This window comes from Pezoporus wallicus, unplaced genomic scaffold, assembly GCF_028554395.1.
Source record: "Pezoporus wallicus isolate ANWC-B61680 ecotype Strahan unplaced genomic scaffold, APGP_CSIRO_Pwel_v1 contig_8716, whole genome shotgun sequence".
NCBI lineage: Eukaryota > Metazoa > Chordata > Aves > Psittaciformes > Psittacidae > Pezoporus > Pezoporus wallicus.
Window position 1 is genome coordinate 82,715 of NW_026636401.1, and position 18,589 is coordinate 101,303.

General features: G+C 59.5%; 1 protein-coding gene across 1 annotated transcript; it reads right to left on the reverse strand.

Moving 5' to 3' along the window:
• Nucleotides 1-40: 40 nt before the first annotated feature.
• LOC130594376 (elastin-like) lies at nucleotides 41-17,988 on the reverse strand. The gene is made up of 21 exons (XM_057400215.1): nucleotides 17,821-17,988; nucleotides 11,903-11,956; nucleotides 11,454-11,480; nucleotides 11,260-11,292; nucleotides 9,831-9,875; nucleotides 9,194-9,286; nucleotides 8,752-8,811; nucleotides 8,572-8,637; nucleotides 8,434-8,481; nucleotides 7,295-7,366; nucleotides 7,026-7,052; nucleotides 6,758-6,829; nucleotides 3,776-3,802; nucleotides 3,246-3,314; nucleotides 2,925-2,969; nucleotides 2,726-2,800; nucleotides 2,585-2,644; nucleotides 1,647-1,739; nucleotides 1,507-1,557; nucleotides 189-338; nucleotides 41-108 (listed from the first exon to the last, which is right to left on the reverse strand). The coding sequence occupies exons 1-21, from the start codon at nucleotides 17,897-17,899 to the stop codon at nucleotides 41-43; spliced, it is 1,314 nt and encodes a 437-aa protein (XP_057256198.1). The 5' UTR covers nucleotides 17,900-17,988.
• Between the last annotated feature and the right edge of the window lie 601 nt (nucleotides 17,989-18,589).

Consider the following 18,589-nt stretch of genomic DNA (forward strand, 5'->3'; position numbering starts at 1 on the left):
CACCCCTTGTTCCTCCTCTTTCCCTGGAGAAGGATGATGGTCACTCACCAAATGCTGCGGCTTTCGCTGCAGCCTTTGCTGCGGCCGCAGCAGCTTCTGGGCCACCCACTGCATTGAGAGAAGGAAGAGAGTCATGGGACCAGTGAGGCTCGCACCACCCATCAGCTAGTGCCAGCCCATCTGCTCACCTCCAACACCAGGCACCACACCAGGAACCCCAGCCACACCGGGCACACCGGGCACACCAGGGACACCAGGGACACCAGGGACACCAGGGACACCAGGAACGCCAGGAACGCCAGGAACACCACCAATGCCGGGAACGCCGACCCCAGCTCCTGCAGGCAATGAGAGAGGGGGAGCTAGATCTCATTTCAGCAACAGTTGAAAGGTGGGACCTTGTCATAGGTCTGCTCTCATTGTCATGCTGTGGTTGGAAGAGCACCCCACCACCTCTTCCACAGTGCTGTAAGGGTGGGACTGGTCCCATTTGTCCCAAGAGGCCCCAGTGAGGATGGTAAATCTGCAGTTGTAAAAGAGTGGCTGGGAAGTCACCAGCACAGGGGACTGTGATGATCCATCATCATGGGGGGCTCCAGATGGTCCTCATCATGTGGACATCAAGCCTTGCAGCCAAACAAGCCACATAGGAGATGTGGCTGGTAGTCCCCAGTAGCTGCTGGGAAGGGCTGGGTACTCTGCACACTGGCCAGGCTGGGAAGTTTCCCAGGGCAGTGACAGTCCTGAGTCACTGGCACTCGTTACTGCCACAGGGACAGGCAATGCGTCACTTCTGGAAGGGCTGATAGAGGGGCTGGTGTCGTGGTCTCCTGCTTGGCCCATGCCTGGCACCCAGTGCAGAACACATTCCCATTAACTTGTCAATACCAGGTATCTTCCTAAATCCCATCTTTCCCTGGGCGCATGGCAGGATTTTTTTCTACATGATGCAGAAGAGAAATGGAAGCAATGGCCAGCAATGGAACTAGATGATTTTTAAGGCTCCTTCCAATACATACTATCCTATGATTCTGTGAAAGCTGCCATTGAGCATGGCTGCTCCAAGGGGACTCACAGGGCTTGGCAGTGATAATGCAGGAGAAGGTCCTGGGACCCACCCATGTGACCTCTGGCACTGCCTTCTGGAGCAGCATAGGGATCCGACACCCCTATGTGGAGCTTTGGGGCTGCTTTGCTTCCTCTCTGTGCCTGGGCTCACAGCTTCCCTGTTATTTTGCCACACCCCTCATCCCCTCCGGGATCCTGCTCGCTCGAGCTCCCCTGGGAGAGGTTATGACTGCTGAGTACCTGGGTTTTGCTAGCCAGGTTGGATGCATTTGCTAGGTCTCACCAGGTTTTTGGAAGGTGGTGACCCTGGGATGTCTGCCCACCCAGGCAGTGAGGCTGAGCCTGCAGGCACCAGACTGACCCAGAGAGCCAGGGTGGAGAGGGTCAGCAGGGTCCCCAGGGAGCTGCTGGGAGCCCCCTGCACCATGCAGCACGTACCGTACTTAGCTGCCTTTGCTGCTGCTGCTGCTGCTGCTGGCCCCCCGACTCCTGGAATAAGGGAGAGAAGGACCCTCAGCCACCAGCCCCCACAACCCGCAGAGCCGGGTGATGGGTACAGGGCTCTTGGGTACAGTCACCTGCCACCCCGGGGACACCTCCGACACCAGGCACCAAGCCGGGGACACCACCAACGCCAGGCACAAGGCCAGGGACACCACCAACCCCTGGACCTGGAGGGAAGCAGAGCTGTGAGACACCCCCCAAAACACCCACTGCCACTGGTGTGGACGTGGTTTCTCCCAGTGTCACAGGAGGTTCCGTGGCACCTGGCTTTGAGCACCTCAGCTGCTCAGGGGATCTGGGATGTTCCCAGGATTGGGATTCCCAGCTTCCTACCCCCAGCCGAGGGGTCTGGAGCCCACAAGACCACCCAGGAGCTTGGAGACCTCTGGGGTCCCCCATGGCCATGGTCATAAATTCCAGCTGCTCTCAGGGCTGACATGTTTCTTCTGGATACATTGGAATGAGCACTTGTTTGCTACTCAGTTTCCCCCCACAAAGCAGCCAACAAGGCAGGGAACATGAGCTCTACATCACCAGGTATGTCCCTCTGCTCACAATTAAAGGCTCGTTACAGACTCCGCCTGTCCCTACACCATGTCAGAGCAAAACCACATCTCTTGTGGAGAAACCATGACTGATGGGGACACACCACCGTTTCAGGCAGCAGGAAAATCTGTGTTTTGTAATCCAGGCTTTTCGACGCCCAAGCCGTGCTCTCCCAACAGGCTTCTGGAGCCTGCCCCCAAAGGGGTCAAGCCCTTCTGCAGCCTTGTGGGAGGTTTCACCAGCTTTTGACTTCCCCAGCAAAAGCTTCTGGCTCAGCACAGTGGCTTCACCTTGCCTAAGCTCTAACAAGCAGCCCTGGAGCCATGGAAGGGGTCTGTGCCTGGGAGAGCATCCCAGGAGATGGCACAGGGGGTGATGTGGCCGGTTGTGGTTCCAAGCAGCCCTGGCCCCAGTGCATGGCCGCACAGTCAGCAGCAGGATCTGTCCCTGGCAGTGGGGAACTCACCAAAAGCTCCTGCCTTTGCTGCTGCCTTCGCTGCTGCCGCTGCCGCTGCAGGACCTCCAACTGCCAGGGTAGTGGGAGAGAGTCAGGGGTGTGGGATGGGTGGAGGTGACCCAGGGAACCCCAGAACCTGCATTGCCTCACCTCCAACCCCTGGAACAATACCAGCACCCGGTACCACTCCTGGGATGCCACCAGCCCCTGGCAGGACACCAGCTCCTGCCACAGAGAAGGGCACTATCAGCTTGATGATGCAGGGACACCACCAGCATCCCCCAGGCCTGGGAGGGAGGGACCCCACTGGGGAGATGAGTGATGGATGTGCCCTCGGAGGGTGACTCACCGTATTTTGCTGCTGCTTTCGCTGCTGCTGCCTGTGCGCCAACTCCTGGGGAAGGACATGGGCAGCCACTAAGGTCCCAAGACCATTCCCACCTCAGCTCCCCCACCCCACAGGGACTTTGGGGACTAGCCCCTCCTGTTATCACCCACCCCGCTCTCCTTTGGGAGGCATTGGATCCCTCCAGGCTGTGCCTGGGGTGACACTGTCACTGGCAGAGTCCAATGCCCTGTCTAAGGACCAGCAAAGTGACTGGAGTTCCCAGTTCCCCCACCATGGCCATGCCAGGCCCCCACCCCAGGGCTGCCTGGAAAGGGAGCATACCTGTCCCGGTGGGGTACCCTGCCTTTCCTCCTGCTCCAATGCCAGCTCCTATCCCGCCTGGCCCGAAGCCTGCAATCACAAACAGAAAGGCAAAGATGAGTCAGGCACTGGCCCTAGGAAGGGGGCAATGAAACAGCTCCCTCAGCCCAAAGGATCTCCCTGCCTTCGGTGCCCAGGGATGTGGGTGGTGTGCTGGAACCTACTTTGCTGCAGCTGAGATGTCAGTTCTAACATCCCTGCCTGGAGCTGGCTGCAGCTCAAGACATATCCTGGCAGAGCCAGCTGACCGCTGCCAGTGTCCCCCATGCCGTGGAATGCCAGGAGAGCTGGGCTGCTCCCAGCTAGGCCCACAGGTAGCACAGCAGGGCAAGGCACAGGTCCCTGGAGGGACCACCTCACCCTGGGAGCAGGATTCTACTCATACCACCCAGAGGGTTGGTGACCACAAAGCCATGGTGGCAGCCAGTGGGGCTTTGAAGAACTATGACTGCAGAGTGAGGGCTACAAGCACTCACCATAGGGCAGCTTACCAGTACTGTAGGGCAATCCATAGCCACCTGGAGAGAGAAGGTGATAGGTTAGTACTTGTCTGCCAGTGGCTGCAACCCCTCTGCCCCGCAGTGTAGCCCCTCTCTGCAGCACCAGCCCTTGGGGCACCTTCCATCAGGATAGTAAATCCTCCAAGATACGACTCCCATGATGAAGCCAGGCCAGGAGATGCTTTTCTCCATCACCTTGGAAGCAGCATCTCTAAAAACAGCCACTCACTGTCAGGGGCTAAGGCTGTGGCACTCAGCCAGTTTTGCAGGAGCCTTCTATGATCCCACTTTGGCAGGAGGTCCCCTGGGAGCCCTGCGGCAAGAGCTGTGCCCAGCTGCCTGCACCATGGCCAGCTCCAAATGAAGGGGGTTTATTGGAATGACAGTTTGGGAGCCTCTGCTGAAATGTGACCTCTTTAGGAGGTCGGTGTGAAGGGACAGGGAGGGATTATGAGCAGCAATGTTGAGCCAGGGAAATGTCTCCTTTTGAAAGAGCATGATCCCACTGCTCAGGATGGCACAGGGATGCCCGTGACTCAGTGGGGAATATGTGCTTGGGATGGGCAGCACCAAGCTCCCATTACAGCTGGCAGTGGCCTGAGGAGGAGTGATGGGCTGTCACAACCCCAGTGGGGGCACCTCGAGCAGCACTTAGGGTGCAGGGTGTCTCACACACAGTCTTCCTGCTGAGGGGTTTGTGGGATAGGAGGGATGCAGCTGTCTGCAGCCAGGACAGTATTGCTCATGGCAAAGTGTCTCTTTGAGTGTGGGACACTGTCCCCTACAGCCAGCAAGCATGTGGTTCCAGATTTCCCTCCACTCTGCCAGGCTGTCCCATCATGTCCCATGCCAGCACAGTGGCAGATGCATTGCAGGCTGTAGTAGCTGTGAGTTGTGCTGGGTGTCCCCCACCTTGGCAACCTCCCTTGCGCCATCCTCTTAAGTACCTCACTCACCCCAAAGCTGCGGAAAGGTCCAGCACTGGGTGACACATGTGGAGGTGACTCCAAGGGTCATAAGTCTCCAAGGGTTTTGCCGGGTCCAAGTTCAGCTCCCCACCACCCCCAGCCAAATGTGAGAGCAGCCCCCACCCCAGGGCTGTCTGCACCCTTCCTGCACCAGCATGAGGATGCTACCAGCACCGCTGGGGGGGGGGGGGCTCAGGGTGAATGGGCACACTCACTGGCGTGAAAAGGGTTTTGCACTAATCAGTGCCATCCCAGCATGGCTGGGTAGTGGGGAGCAGTCCCCATCCCTATGGCATGAGCTGGGACCCTGATTTCAGCCGCAGCTTCAGGCTGAGCCCCCAGTGAGCAGGCTGGCCCTGGGGCTGCCTGTTAAGTGGGGACAGCACAGAGCAGGAGCTCTCCAAAAAGGAGACTATCCGCTGAAAATGTTTTCCCCACTGTCCCCTCATCCCATCTCAACTCAGCTGTGACACAGCACAGGGGACATGGGGATGTGTGGCAGCCCCTGCATCTGTCTGCACCATTGAAGGGTGCCAGCCAGCCCAGTGTCCCGATGCTGCCAGTCCTGAGCCCTCAGAGGTGACAAACTGGCATTCCCCAGTGTCCTGGGAAGGACTGGGGCACCAGGTAGCACCCAGCAGCTGAAACCACAGCTGGGGACACCACCTCTGTCCTGTTGGTCCCCGTGAAAGATGTGATGCACTGATGGCGCTCCCTGGCCAGGGGAATGAGTGACCTCCCCTGGTTTATTTCACAAAGGCTCCCCATGAAGTGGGTCAGCCTGCAGCTGTATCAGGCTGGGCTGCAGGCCCCTGGCAGGGCTGCAGCAGGATGGAGCCAGGCACGGCTGCTCCATGCACCGGCTGTTTGCTCTCCACACCAGGCACCCCATGAAAGGCGATCTGGGGATGGGCTGCGTCCAGAGCCAGGCAGTATCCAATGGCAGCAAGGCCAAGTCGCCCCAAGGAGCGTAACTGCCTCCACAGGAGGAAGCTAGAGCAGGCCAAGTATTCTGCTGCCATTTGCGGTGATGGGCCCCAGCAGGGGGAAGTCGGCAGAGCTGCCAGGGCCAGGATGGGACCCACTCCCCACAGATGGGCTCCCCCCACCAAGGCTTTCCTGCCTGCACCAACCTGTTTTGGCCAGTGGGAAAATGCCCATGGATCTACTGAACACCCCAGGGATGCAGGAGCCTGCCCAGATCTTATGCTTATTGGTCCCAGCCAGCACTGGGTGTTGTGCCCTCCAGGGCCATGCTGCCAGCATCCCCTCTTCGGCAATGATCTTGGGACCAGTAAGCTGGCAGCATGGCCCTTGGAGGGCACAGCAGCTGGTGCTGGCTGCCTAGGACTGCCTGTCCTCCACTGTCCTTGCCTGGGCATGGCTGGCTGGGGGCAGGCAGAGCTGGCACCCAGCCCAGGGCTGGGTGTTGAAGCTTCCTGGAGCAGCCCCACATGGGGGCTGAGCACCCACAGGTTTCCCTGGGCTGGAGCAGATCCTCATCTGGGTGGGCAGTGGGGGGTGAGACCTTCCTGGAGCTCCATCTCCATCACCTGCCTGCTGCTGGTGGCCTTGGCTATAGCTCCTCAAGCCAGGATATTCAGCCCAGGTGAATGCTCAGTGATACCTGGTGCAATCCCGCAAGCCACAGAAAGCTATACAGCTCTTGCAAGGGCTGTATCTCATGCCAAGGACAGCCTGGGGTGGTCTACCCCAAAGCAGGTCCCCAGAACATGCTCTTTCCTACCTTATAACAACCACAGAGAGGCACAGCATCATCCTCATGGGCTGTGGCAAGACCAGCAGCAGGATCCAAGCAGCTGCTCATAGGCAGGAGCTGCTGCTGGACTCACCTGCCCCTTGCTCTATCCTGCTGTCCCAGAGCCACCACCAGCAGCAGGTCCAGGGGACCTGGTGGCACCAGGCTCAGTCCTGGGGAATGGCGGGTCCTCCTGGCACTGCTGGGGGTCTATCACCCCTAGCCCCTTTGGCTGTGGCAGCTTACCTGGGAGCTTAGGAGCTTTGATGGGATACCCCAGGGGGACACCGGGCTGTTGACCTCCAAAACCTCCTAGTCCTGCAAAGCCAACAGCAGACTCTCACCTGGAGCCCGCACCAGTCACTGCAAGAGGGGAGTGCCCCAGGGCACCCTGGTAGAAGAGAGTGGGTGGCTCAGGAAGCCCTGAGGCATCTTCTGGCGGGGGAAGGCCATGGCTGTGATGAACAGGCTTGGGAAGGAAGAGAAGGATAGGCGAGACAGACAGGACACTCACCAGGGATTCCTGCAAAGGCTCCTGCTCCTAGGCAGAAACACAAAAGCACCCATGTGAGCATCTGGGCTGTTCCTTGTGGTCCAAACTAGTCTGCGTGGATTACATAGGCTCAGCCAAAGGTTGGCTTCACTTGCCCATGTGCCCTGTGGGGCTGTGAGCCAAATGATGGGCTGGAGCCAGCCCTGGCAGGATGGGGATGAAGGCAGAGCTGGAGCCAGCCCTGGACCCACCCTCCACCCCAGTGTCCCCAGGCGATCTAGGGAACTTACCTGGAACTTTTGGCTTGACTCCAGCACCAGTGGGTACTCCGGGCAGCACCCCGACGCCAGGGAAGCGGACGCCTGTGGAAGAGACCAGAGAGCATTGCTTGTAACCAAGACCCCTGCACCCAGCTCCCAAACCCTTGTTACCCATCCATGGCTCAGCACCAACCCTTGTACCCTGAGACAGGGCACCCCCATACACTAAGGGCTTGCTGCCCCCCCTGTGCCAGCCCCAGGGCAGAGCTGCCAAGGAAGGGTTTGCTCCAGCCCTGGTGTTGCCTTTCCTTTGTAGGGCCAGGCAGCCTGGACAGGAGCTCAAGGTGCCTGCAGGATACATGGCACCTGTGAGAAGGTCCCACTCATGACAGCAAAGCACTAGCCCATGCTGTGGTATAGCCAAGCCTGGGCATTGCTCATTGCCCAGTGATTTGCAGTGCCTTTGTGCAAGCTGGGGCTCTTTGGGGCACAGGAAGCCCCAGGCCTCCAGGGGCAACAGGCAGTGCTTTGGCCTTGCAGTCACTTGGATTGGGGTTTGGGCTTTGGGGTTTGTTTTTTTTTTTTTTGTGGTGTGTGGGGTTTTTTTTCCCCTTTCACAAATGTCTTTCATTATAACTCTTGCATTTTCAGACATGGAAAAGACATTCCTGACCAGCAACACAGTTCTTCTGACAATGTTGAAACATCTTGTTTTCACAAGTTTTCCTCCCTCGAATTACTTTGCAGTGAGGAATTCCTCCCCCTCCTCCCCCTACTTCCCCCTTCTTTCCACACAGTCTTTTGCTGGGCAAGCCAGTCCTGGCATGGGCTGTGCCCGCTCCTCTCCCGGTGCTGATGCCACCTCCTCCCATGGAGTTTGACATGAGACCACTGGAGATGCTGGGTTCCCCTGCCTTTGGCACGGTGGAAATGTCACTATGGCCCCAGCAAAAGGGTTTGGAAAGTACAGGCAGCAGTGATGGGGCAGGGAGGGAGCTCAGCATGCGGGCAGCAAGGGGCTGCAGGAAGCCTGCTGCCGGGCAGGCAGGGGATGTGCTGCAATGGCCATCTGGCCACAAGGCTGTCGACTCAAACTGGAATGCTGGCACTGGGTGGGGACCCCCTCAGGAGTTGGGGTGCTGCTGGTAGGTTGGGGATCCCCAGCTCACCTGCACCAGGGAGCACACCACCTGGGAAAGCTCCAGGAATCCCAGCGCCTGCCAGGCAAGAGAAAGGCGACAATGAGCAGCCGGCAGGAGCCATTCCCCCCCACTCCCCAGCCCCCAGCTCTGGGGCCATGGACCTACCTGGTACTTTTGGGGGTTTCACTGCTGCGCCAGCCCCAGGCTGCACCACACCAGGTACCACTGCACCTGCAGGCAGCAGACATCCCTTGAGCCCCTCATCAGCTCCTGCACACCATGGCAGGCATGGGGACAGGTCTGCCCCAGGCTCAGCTATGCTTGGGATGAGGGTTATTTCCTTACCTGTAGAGACCCCGAGGCCACCAGGACCACCAACTCCAGGCACGCCACCAATGCCAGCACCTGGGGGCATTGGGAAAAGGAATGAACCAGTGTGAGATGCCACTGCTGAGCTAGGGTTGGCCGGAGTGGTGCCAAAGGAAAGGACAAGCAAAAGGCAGCTCTTAGGAGACAAGGGACACTCTAAGGCAGTACCACGGATGAGTCCCCTAGAGCTGGGCACAAGGACCCAGTGGCTTGATGGTCTTTTCTCCTTGGGGCTTGGGTTTGGCCAATACCCCTTTGCCAGCACACCAACATGTACAGAGTGCCTCTGAACTGTCAGCGATCCCCACTTGCATCCCCCTAGCTCCACGGGGAAAGCTTTTCCAACCCAGGACCTCAGGGGATACCAGGAGCCCCAGCGTCACCTTGCCTGGCATTGTTGGGTACCCCCAGCACTCACCAGCTTTTGCAGCTGCCTTGAGTGCAGCTGCAGAGGCAGCACCAGGGAAGGCTGCCCCAGGGAAGGCACCTCCAGGGAAGACACCTGCAGCACCTGCAGGGAGAATAACCAGCATGAGTATCCCCAAAACATGTCCTGGTCCTGCCCTCCATGCTGGCCACTGTGGGCACAGGAGGTGATGAGCCATGCAGGGCTGCAGCGTGATGCCAGGGGCTGGAATGAGGCTGGGCAAGGTGGTGGTTAGCAGGCACTGCCCTGTACTGCACCAGCTTCTCCCTGCATCCCCCCCAGACACATGCTCCCATCTGCATCCCACGCATCACCAGCTCTGCCAGCCACCCAGGGCCCACGGCAGTGTCACTGGCTGCTGCACACACCAGGTTCCCCTGCTGCAGGTCTTTCCTCAGCTATCACTCCTTGGGGTCACCCTGCCATGGATCAATGCCATGATGCTGTGGGACCACAGGGATGCCTGTTGGTGGCTGCCAGTCCCTCAGGTCTGCGCAGAGCACCCAGCCCAGATGAGACCCACCAGAGAGCCAAGGGAGTGCACTGTACTGGGACAAAGCCCCTTGCTGTCTCCAGGGTGGGTCTCTGGGGACAGTCTGGAAAAGGGTGGCCAGTGGTCAGTGCTCACCTGGTTGTAGGCCGAGTGGGCCAAGTCCTCCAAGGCCTCCGACCCCTGGGAAGAGAAGTGGGTTGAGCTGCGGGGAACTGCCAGGGCCAGAGAAGCAGAAACATCCCATTGCCCCATCCCCACAGGATGAGAGCGTGCCCCAGGGACAGGCACAAGGACAGGTGGCAAATGTGCTGCCAGTGTCTGGGCTCCCCACCCCATCACTTTCTGCTTTGCCTGCCCCCACCCCACCAGGCCACGAGGGGACGGAGCTGTAATGTTTATGGCTGAGGAACGAGTCCCTCCGTCTCCGGTCTGCGGCCAGCGCTGCCTTCCAACATCTGGGGCTAATCAAGACCTCGTTCCCTCTAGGCATAAATTCCAGTGCCTTTGGCTCGGGGCGCGGACACTGCACGGCTGGGGCTGGGTTTTCGCAGCCGCCCCACATTTGGTTTTAATTACGCCGAAATAAAGGGCCTTGTTTTCCTTTCCACGAGCTGAAATCTGAGCAAACGGAGGTTGTGGCCCCCGCCTTGGGCTGGCGCTCCCACCGCACAGACAGGCCAGCGCAGGAGCCGGAGGCTCGGTGCGCCCCTGTGCACCCCTGCCTGGGCAGGCAGAGCTTTGGTGGGTGAGGCATTGGCACAGGGTGCCCAGAGAAGCTGTGGCTGCCCCATCCCTGGCAGTGTTCAAAGCCAGGTTGGACACAGGGGCTTGGAGCAAGCTGCTCTAGTGGAAGGGGTCCCTGTCTGTGGCAGGGGTTGGAACTGGATGAGCTTTAAGATTCCTTCCAGCGCAAACCAGTCTGGGATTCTGTGATACTGTGATCTCTTCCTGTGCCTCGATGAGCACCGGGTATCTCCATTGGCACCACTTTTGCCCCTGCACGTTCAGTACCTGTTGCCCCAGCACTTCCTCATCATGCCTCAGGCTCTGTACCCTCAGGCTGTGCATCCTCCTGCCTCCTCTCCTCACTCTCCCAGTGAAGCACCCTCTCACTGCATTATTTCTAGCTCAGTGAAACCCCAGCATGGGCTGCAGGAGGCTCAGCAAAAGCTACTTGGCCACAAACAGCAGAGCTGCCAGCTTCCCACTGGCACTGTGTCTGGCAGGGCAGGGCAAGTGTTAGCTGGCATCTTCCCGCGGAGCTTTGGCACAGGTTTGCAAGCAGCAAGCACCCTGAAAAGGTGGTCTGGGGAGGCTGGAGGGGACAGGGTAGTGTGCCAAAGCAGGGTACAAGGAGGAAGGCTCCCTTGCCGCTATTGGGACTTGGCGGGGGTCAGTGTACCAGGGCAGGGCAGAAAGCACTCTGTGCCTTGGCCATGGACGTGCCCAGGGTCAGGGAATCCCTTGGCTATGTGAAATAAACAAGAGGGCAACAGGGGTCAGGAAATATCTTGTCCCCTGGCATGGCTGGCAATGGCAAGAGCACCAGGGAAAGGCTTCTTACCTGGTTTGAGAGGTTTTCCTGCAGCTCCGAGTCCTGGGGGAGAGTGAGTGGAGAGGGATCAGAGCCATCCTTCCTCCAAGCATCCCCCAAAGGGGGGATATGGTGCAGGATGGGGATGCCCTTCCCCTCACAAGCAGCTTTGCTAGGGGTCCCCATCCCAGCACCCCCATGGACAAATTGGTGCCAGCACTCACCTGCTCCCAAACCTCCAATCCCAGCACCTGCAAGCAGCAACAGTCTTAGCACCCATCCCAGTGAGCATCCCCCACTCACCCACCCACCCACCCATGCCAGGCTACCCAGAGTGTCCATGGGGAAACAGAGAGGGTCACAAGGGTGCCAGGGGATGGGGCATCCCCCCTGGGATGTCCCCAGGCTTTTGGAGGAAACAACAGGGACAGGCTGTGACCTATGACCAAGTCCTGTGGCCAGGGCTGGGCAGGCCCTAAGTGCCAGCCCTGGAGAGTGGACACTGCCAGGAAGCCACCCAGGGCTGAGCAGCCATATAGGCTGTCCCCATGTCCCCTGCTCCCAGTTGGCAGATCCCCAGCCCTCTGTGCTGGCTCACAGGCACGAGGGGCTCCCCAGGCACCTCCCCAGGCACCTGCACCCCATGGTGATACCCAAGCCTGGACCCCCTTACCTGGGAAAAAGCCTCCTCCGGGAACTCCCCCTCCTGGGATAGCACCAGGGACCCCTGCAAGAGAAGAGACCCTCATTAAAATTCCCCCAGGGATCCAAGTCTGTCTGGTGGGGTGGGAGGGAACACCTCCTTGGATGGGAAGATGCTCCCTGCAGATGAGGTGGGAAGCAGAGCCCTGGGGCAGGCCCCTGCCTGTCCTTGTACACCTCAGTTTCCCCACTGTGACAGTGGTGACAGGGCTTGGAGGTACCCCAGACAGGAGCTGGGGGGGCATCTTGGTGGAGGTTGCAGCAGGTCCTGCATGGGAAGGAAGGACATGGGGCTACTGTGAAGCAGTTCTGGTTGGTGTCCAGCTCGGCTGTCCTGTACCACAACCAGTGCTGTCTCCATCATCTCCGGCTCCACATGGCTCTGGGGTACCTGTCCAGCCATGTCATGGTGGGGTGGGGCTGTCCCTGTTCAACCCTGCAGGCAATGCTGATCCCAGCCAAGCCTGGCTGTGGCTGCCACCTGCCCATGCTGCCTGCCCTGCCTTGCTCTGCCTCGCTGCCAGTGAAAGAGCCAGCTCAGGCACAGTACTGAGATGTTGGGGGGGACAGTGGCATGATCCACTGAAACCACCTGCACCCCTGTGCCCACCTCTGCGAAGCTGAGCTGAGCATCTAACCACACAGATCTCATTGCTTTCCAGGGCATGTGGAGCCTGTGCTCAGACAACCCCACAGTGCTGTCCATCTGGTTTGGACTCTGTCAAAGGGCTGTGTCCTGCATACCACCAGGCAGCCGGCCCATGGGTGGTCACCCTGCTCCATCAGGGCCATGGCTGGGGCCTGCAGGTGGGTTGGTGGCACAGGGAGGTTGCAGTGCTGGGGGATGCTCCGCTTTTGGCTGGAGCATGTTTTTGGCACTAGGGCAGCTGCCATGGGGTTTGCAGTGGGATTTGCAGCGAGGCTGGCAGGAGGATCTGGGGATTGCTGGAGGCAAGAGCAGGGCTGCCATGGCCAGCATCCCTGCGGCAAAGCTGCACTCAGCTCTGGACAGAGGGGATGGAGTTCAGGCTGGATGGCACTGTGGACCCTTCAGTGGCATGGCTGGGACCTGAGGACCTGCTGTCCTGCTCCAAGGCTGCATTGGCCTCCCATGCACCCCCAGGAGCTGGGTGCATGCACCACAAGCTGCACAGTACCCAGGGACAGCACAGACAGGTGTCGGACAGAGCTGGCAGCCATGGTGAGAGGTACACTGTGCTGCACATCTCCGTTTCAGATGAGGTGCAAACTCTGGGGGTCCCCCCTCATTGTGCCCACAGCCCCCTGCTTCACCCCAACAGCTGCTTGCTGTGACACAGCAGGAATGAGGGTGTTCCCTGAACCCTGCTCACATGTCGCCAGGACAGACACCTCAGCCCAGCCACAGAGAGAGCAGGTACTGGGATGCAACCACATGTGTGTCAGGACACACACGTGCACAAGAGGGGTGCCAGACTGTGCACACACAGATGTCAGGACACACGCACCGGCAGACATGCACCTACCAACCCATTGGGACACAAACAGAGGACCTGTGCCAAGTCCTGTCACACAGTACTGTGCCCCCAAAGCCAACCCCAGGGCCCTGCTGGGGCTGGGGGACAAATCTGGCCCTGGAGCAGCTGGTGTCTCTTGCAATGTTGGGGACATGCACTGGGCCATAGCTCCGGCCGCTCACGCCTCTGTCATGGCATAGCATGGCACAGCCCAGCCCAGCTGCCAGCCAGGGGTTTATGGGGTGGCTCTTTTCCCTGCACACTCCCCTATCCACAACCCTACCCATGCCACCCCTCCCACCCCCCCACCCCCACCCCCCAGCTTGGAAAAATAAATCTCAGCTTCTTGCCTGTTTCTAAACAGACTCCAAGCATCCACACATCTCCTGCCCCCCCCCCCCCCCGCCCTGCTGGATCCAGCCAAGATTCATCTGGGTCCCCCCATGCCTGGGGCTAGTGACCATCCCCCACCAAGCAGGGGGATCCCTGCAGTGCTCAGCCCCAGGGTGATGCCTCAGACCCCATGGCCAAGGCAAGGTCCCTCGTGCTGGGTGATGCTAAGCACCCGGCAACCTGGGCTGAGCTCTCCTACCCCTGAGGAAGCTGGGACAAGGCTGGATGGCTCACAGCCTTCCTGGGGTGCTTGGAGACCTCTGCCCACAGCCATGCTGCTATTCTTCACCCTTCAGCATTGTTACCCTCCTGTGGACCCTGAAAGGGAGGTCCTGCTTCCCCCAGACACCATACCATGGCCAAGGCACTGTGCTCATCCCAGTGGCTCACAGAAGGTCTGCACCTTCTGGAGGATTACAGGGCATGTGTCAGTTTATCAATCCTCTCCATGCCCACATCAGTAGGTGGAGGATGTCACCAAGTCCTGGCAGGAGCCTGGACGGCTGGGGGCAGCAGAATAGCAGAAATGGGGATGCCATGAGACTTTGGGGAGCCAAGGCTTTCACTCAGGAGCATTGCAGGAGGCTGCTCCCCCTGGCTGCTCTCTCTCTGACCATGTTGCCAAAGGCAGCCCGCTCTGCACTTCTCTTGAAGCTCTTTTCTGGACTGTGTTGGTGCTGGCAGAGCTGTGCTCATCCCAGTGGGAAGACAGTGCCCATAACCCCAGCATAGCATGCCCCTCTTTGACCTCTCCATCCTGCATTCCTCTGGCACATTGGGAAGAGCAAACTGAGTCACCAGCCCCTCAGTACAGGAGGAGCTCTGTGCTGCCTCTGCCCCTGGTCCCAGCCTGCTGAGACTCCAGGAAGGGGTGTTTCTCCTATCTTGCAGCTTATCTCTGAGCCGAGGCTGGTTGTAAGCCTGCAGAGCACTGGGCTGGCCCCCAGCACCCACCCCACAGATAAGCCAGTGTCATCTGTACCATTTCTACCTGTACCACTGATTGCAGCTTTCTTTACAAGCCAGAAGTACAGATGTTTTCTCTATTCTACAGCTTTCATGACCAAGACCAGGCTGGAGCATCCACCACAGGATGCGAGCTCACACCCTCACTGTGCAGCCAAACCTTGTACATCGCCACCCTTCACATGCCTGTGGGCTCCTGGGGCAGGCTCAGCACATAACCTCCGCTGATATTTCATAGAATTTCTATAGCATTTCCCCTCTTCCCTCACGCCACTGCTTGCGTTTTCTTGGGAAAATGGGTTTTGGAAATATGCAGTGTCCAAGCAATGTTGAAGCTGCACTACGCCCTGGCACAGCTCGCTGGCAGCAGCTCGGGAAGAGCAGGGAGGCTGCTGCCAACAGCCTAGCTTCCTCTGCAGCCCCCTGAGACTCTAGCTTTCATCTCAGAGTGCTGGCAGACAAGCTGCACCCTGCAAGTTGTTTGCAGAGGGAGTAGCCCCAGCAGGATGGTGCCCTGGGGAGGTGCCTGGCTGGGAGGGGGAAATACCACCTGAGTCCCACAGCTGGCCCTGGGGCACCCCGGGGACTTTGGGTGTCCCCATGCTGGGATGCCAGTACCCTGCACCTCCCAAACTTCACCCTGCGGTCCCAGAGAACTGCAGGGCTGAGAGTCCTCTTGGTTCCTTCTGCCCTGTACTCCACCATGGGAAGCAATAAGGGATGGATGGATGGATGGATGGATGGATGGATGGATGGATGGATGGATGGATGGATGGATGGATGGATGGATGGATGGAAGCACTGTGGGACAGACACCCTGCTCCAAATGCTGGGACACGCTGCACTTGGCAACTTTAGGGAAACACACAGCAGGTTCCCCATGGGATCCAGCCATACACCTTCCCACAGTGCCCAGTACAACTCTGCTGTCAGGGTGCAGAGCAGCAGGGGATGATTCTGACCTGCCACTGAGAGTTTCCCAAGTACCACCATCTGCTGCAAGCCTGGGACTCAGCTCCTCAGCACTGCTTTGTGTGTAATTTGTGCGCAATTTGTGTGCAATTTCCCCCTTGACCCTGAGATCTCTCAAGTGTCCCTCTCCTGCCAGGCTGGTTTGGAGCCACACTGGCAGTGGGTGCTGGAGGAGGATGCTGGCTGGTAGCCCCGCCCCCCCCCCCCCCCCCCCCCCCCATGCCACTGTCTGTGCCTCTGTCCCAGCACAGTTCACAAGGGCTGGCAGGGCAAAGGGTATGGCTGAACCTGCCTGGTGCCACACAGCACACCAAGCTGCAGAGACACTGCTCATTCCTCTATGGAGAAGCGTCCTCCGGTGTCCCCATCAGCACTGGGCCATGGCTATCTCCTCTATGAGCTACTTCCCAAATCAGCAGACACCTCTGGAGGTTGAGTCACAGTCAACAGTCACAAACTGCTCAGAAACTGCTGCAGGATCTCACCAGGGGACCAATGTCCTCCAAAGACAGTCCCAGCTGGCCACTGCTTGAGACCTGGGGCACAAAGCCACTGTAGCAGCAAGCAGCATGGAGCATCACTGCTGGTGTTGGAGACTGCCCACTATTGAGCTGCATCCCATCAAGCACCTTGACCCTGAGCAGCAGTTACCCAGGATCAGTCACTGACCGTGGCTCGGCTTTACAGGTGCTGTATGGCTGGGCACCCCTCTGGGTCATGCTCCCTGCACAGACAGAGGCAGACCATCCCCTGGCTGGAGTCCACCACCAAAACAGGGCAGAGCAGGGAGCTGCAGGGCTCTGGCAGATGGAGCTGCTGCCTGCAGACCCCTAAGTGCTCTGCCTGTGGCGAGGGGTGGCCCAGGCTGCAGCTGCCAAGTGCCATACACAGCCCTGGCACTGCCTAACCCCTGCCCTCTCCTCTCCTCTGGTCCTCAGTCCTCTTTGGTCGAGAAGCCTCATGCAACAACTTTGGCGCTGACACCATCACTGATGGTGGCTCTGCCCCCCCCACAGTCTCCACAGTGTGACACAGGAGAGGTCTCCAGAGGGGGCTGTCCCATACCTAACCAGGCTGTCCCCACCTCGCAGCCCTTTGCCCAGTCTGGCCATCACAGCAGGCTGAAACTCAGTGTTCAGAGCTACTCGCTGTGCATGTCATGGCCTGACCACGAGACACAAGCGTCCAGCCAGCCAGCCAGCACCTGCTGCGCTGGCAGCTCAAGCTGCATCCCACGGCGTGGTGGGATGTGCAGTCCACGCGGGCTTTGCCTCTCTGCACCAGCAGCGTGTTTGCTGCACGTGCATGCGCATGTGCTGGGGTGTTGCACAGCCCCTCTTCAACCAAGGCACCAGCCAGTGAGCCATGACCTGTGCAATGCACGGGTGGATGGAGCCAGCGCCGGTGATACAGTGCAAGGGGACACCCCAGGCACTCAGAGCCCAGGTTCAGGCAGGCTGAGCCCTCTGCAGCTGCACCAGTCGAGCCAGCTGTGCAGCAGCCACACACTGCACACACTCGCCCACATCAGCTGTAGGATGCAACACGCTGACCCCCCCTGCCCCTCCAGCTCACAACGACATCACACCGGGTGGGTGACTGGTGCCAGCTCCCCTGGGCCCCTCACACTTGTAAGCTCCATGGGCGCTTAGAGGACACCCTTGGCTGCCCTGCTCTGCACACTGCCTGCGGGTCCCTGAGCCTCATGGGTCTCAGTTTCTTGTATCCCCTAGCCTCTCGTGTCCCCAGGGGCTCTCACTAGGACATAGCACCTCGCAGCCTTCTCCCAACAAGTGCTTTGCACAGTGATGCCATTCCTGGGCTGCCCTGCCACCATCCCTGGGGACATTCTGCCCCACCCGGGTGGGCTGGGGGACAGAAAGTCCTCCAGGGAGGTGCCCAGGGCTGGGCAGGGGGCACTTGTCCCTGCTTGGGGACACGCACCCAGGGCAGGCGGGGGCTACCTGGGGGGGCTGTAGGAGGCAGCAGCCGAGGAGGGTCCGTGCAGAGGGAGTGTAAAGCGGGAGCTGGGGAAAGAGGAAGGAGTCTTTTCTTTCCTTACCTCCTTGCTGAGAAGCCGGGAGGATGGAGAAGAGGAGGAGGACTCCTGGAAGGAGGGGTGCAGCTGCCTGCCTTGCCATCTCTTGAAGCAATGCCCTCGTGCTCCCGCAGGCTGTGTGTTTTATCCCAGAGCTGCTTAATTGTTGCTTCCAAGGATGCGAGGGGAAGAGGAGGGGGGAATGTGTGTAAGGAGGGAGGGGAAAAGGAGAGGGAGAAGGGGGGAGAGAGGCACAGGACACTACGTCATGAGGAAAGGGCAAACACACACCAGCCTCTCCAGCCGATTGGGCTGGCTGAGTTTTTTTTTTCCCTTTTTCCTTTTTTTTTTTTTTCCTGGTTTAATTCCTCTTTCTCCAATCTGAGTTCGCCTCTGCCAAAAAAGCTGGAATGGGGGGAGCTGCCAAGGCAGCCTGCGGGGGGGCGGGGCCGGGGAGCGGGAATGGGGCGCTGCGCCCACCCCGATGGGACCCCCCGTCCCCGGTGGTGCCGGGGAGGCAGTGCTCCGGATGTGTGTCCCACACCGGGGGGGTCGCATCCCCGGTGGCACCGAGCGGAAGGGGGTGAGAAGGAACGGGGGTGTCCGGAGTGCAGGCAGGTGCCAAGGGGGAGCCGCTCCACCCGGGTTGTGGGGGAAGGAATGGTCCTGGTAGCGGTGCCGGTGCCCGGTGCAGCGGGGCACCACCGGCGGCGGCCGTTAGGTGGCGGGAGCGGGGTGCGCGGTGCGAGAGCCGGCCGGCCCGCAGGAAAATCTGCGGCTGGGGCCCGGGAGC

What these genes read in the sequence shown, in the direction of transcription:
- LOC130594376 (XM_057400215.1), bottom strand. Translation starts at nt 17,899, where the DNA reads ATGGCAAGGCAGGCAGCTGCACCCCTCCTTCCAGGAGTCCTCCTCCTC. An exon ending in CAAAGCTCCTAAGCTCCCAG is followed by an intron (nt 3,803 to 6,757) that starts GTAAGCTGCCAC and finishes TTCTCTCTCCAG; the next exon opens with GTGGCTATGGATTGCCCTAC. An exon ending in AGGTGTCCCCGGGGTGGCAG is followed by an intron (nt 1,558 to 1,646) that starts GTGACTGTACCC and finishes CCCTTATTCCAG; the next exon opens with GAGTCGGGGGGCCAGCAGCA.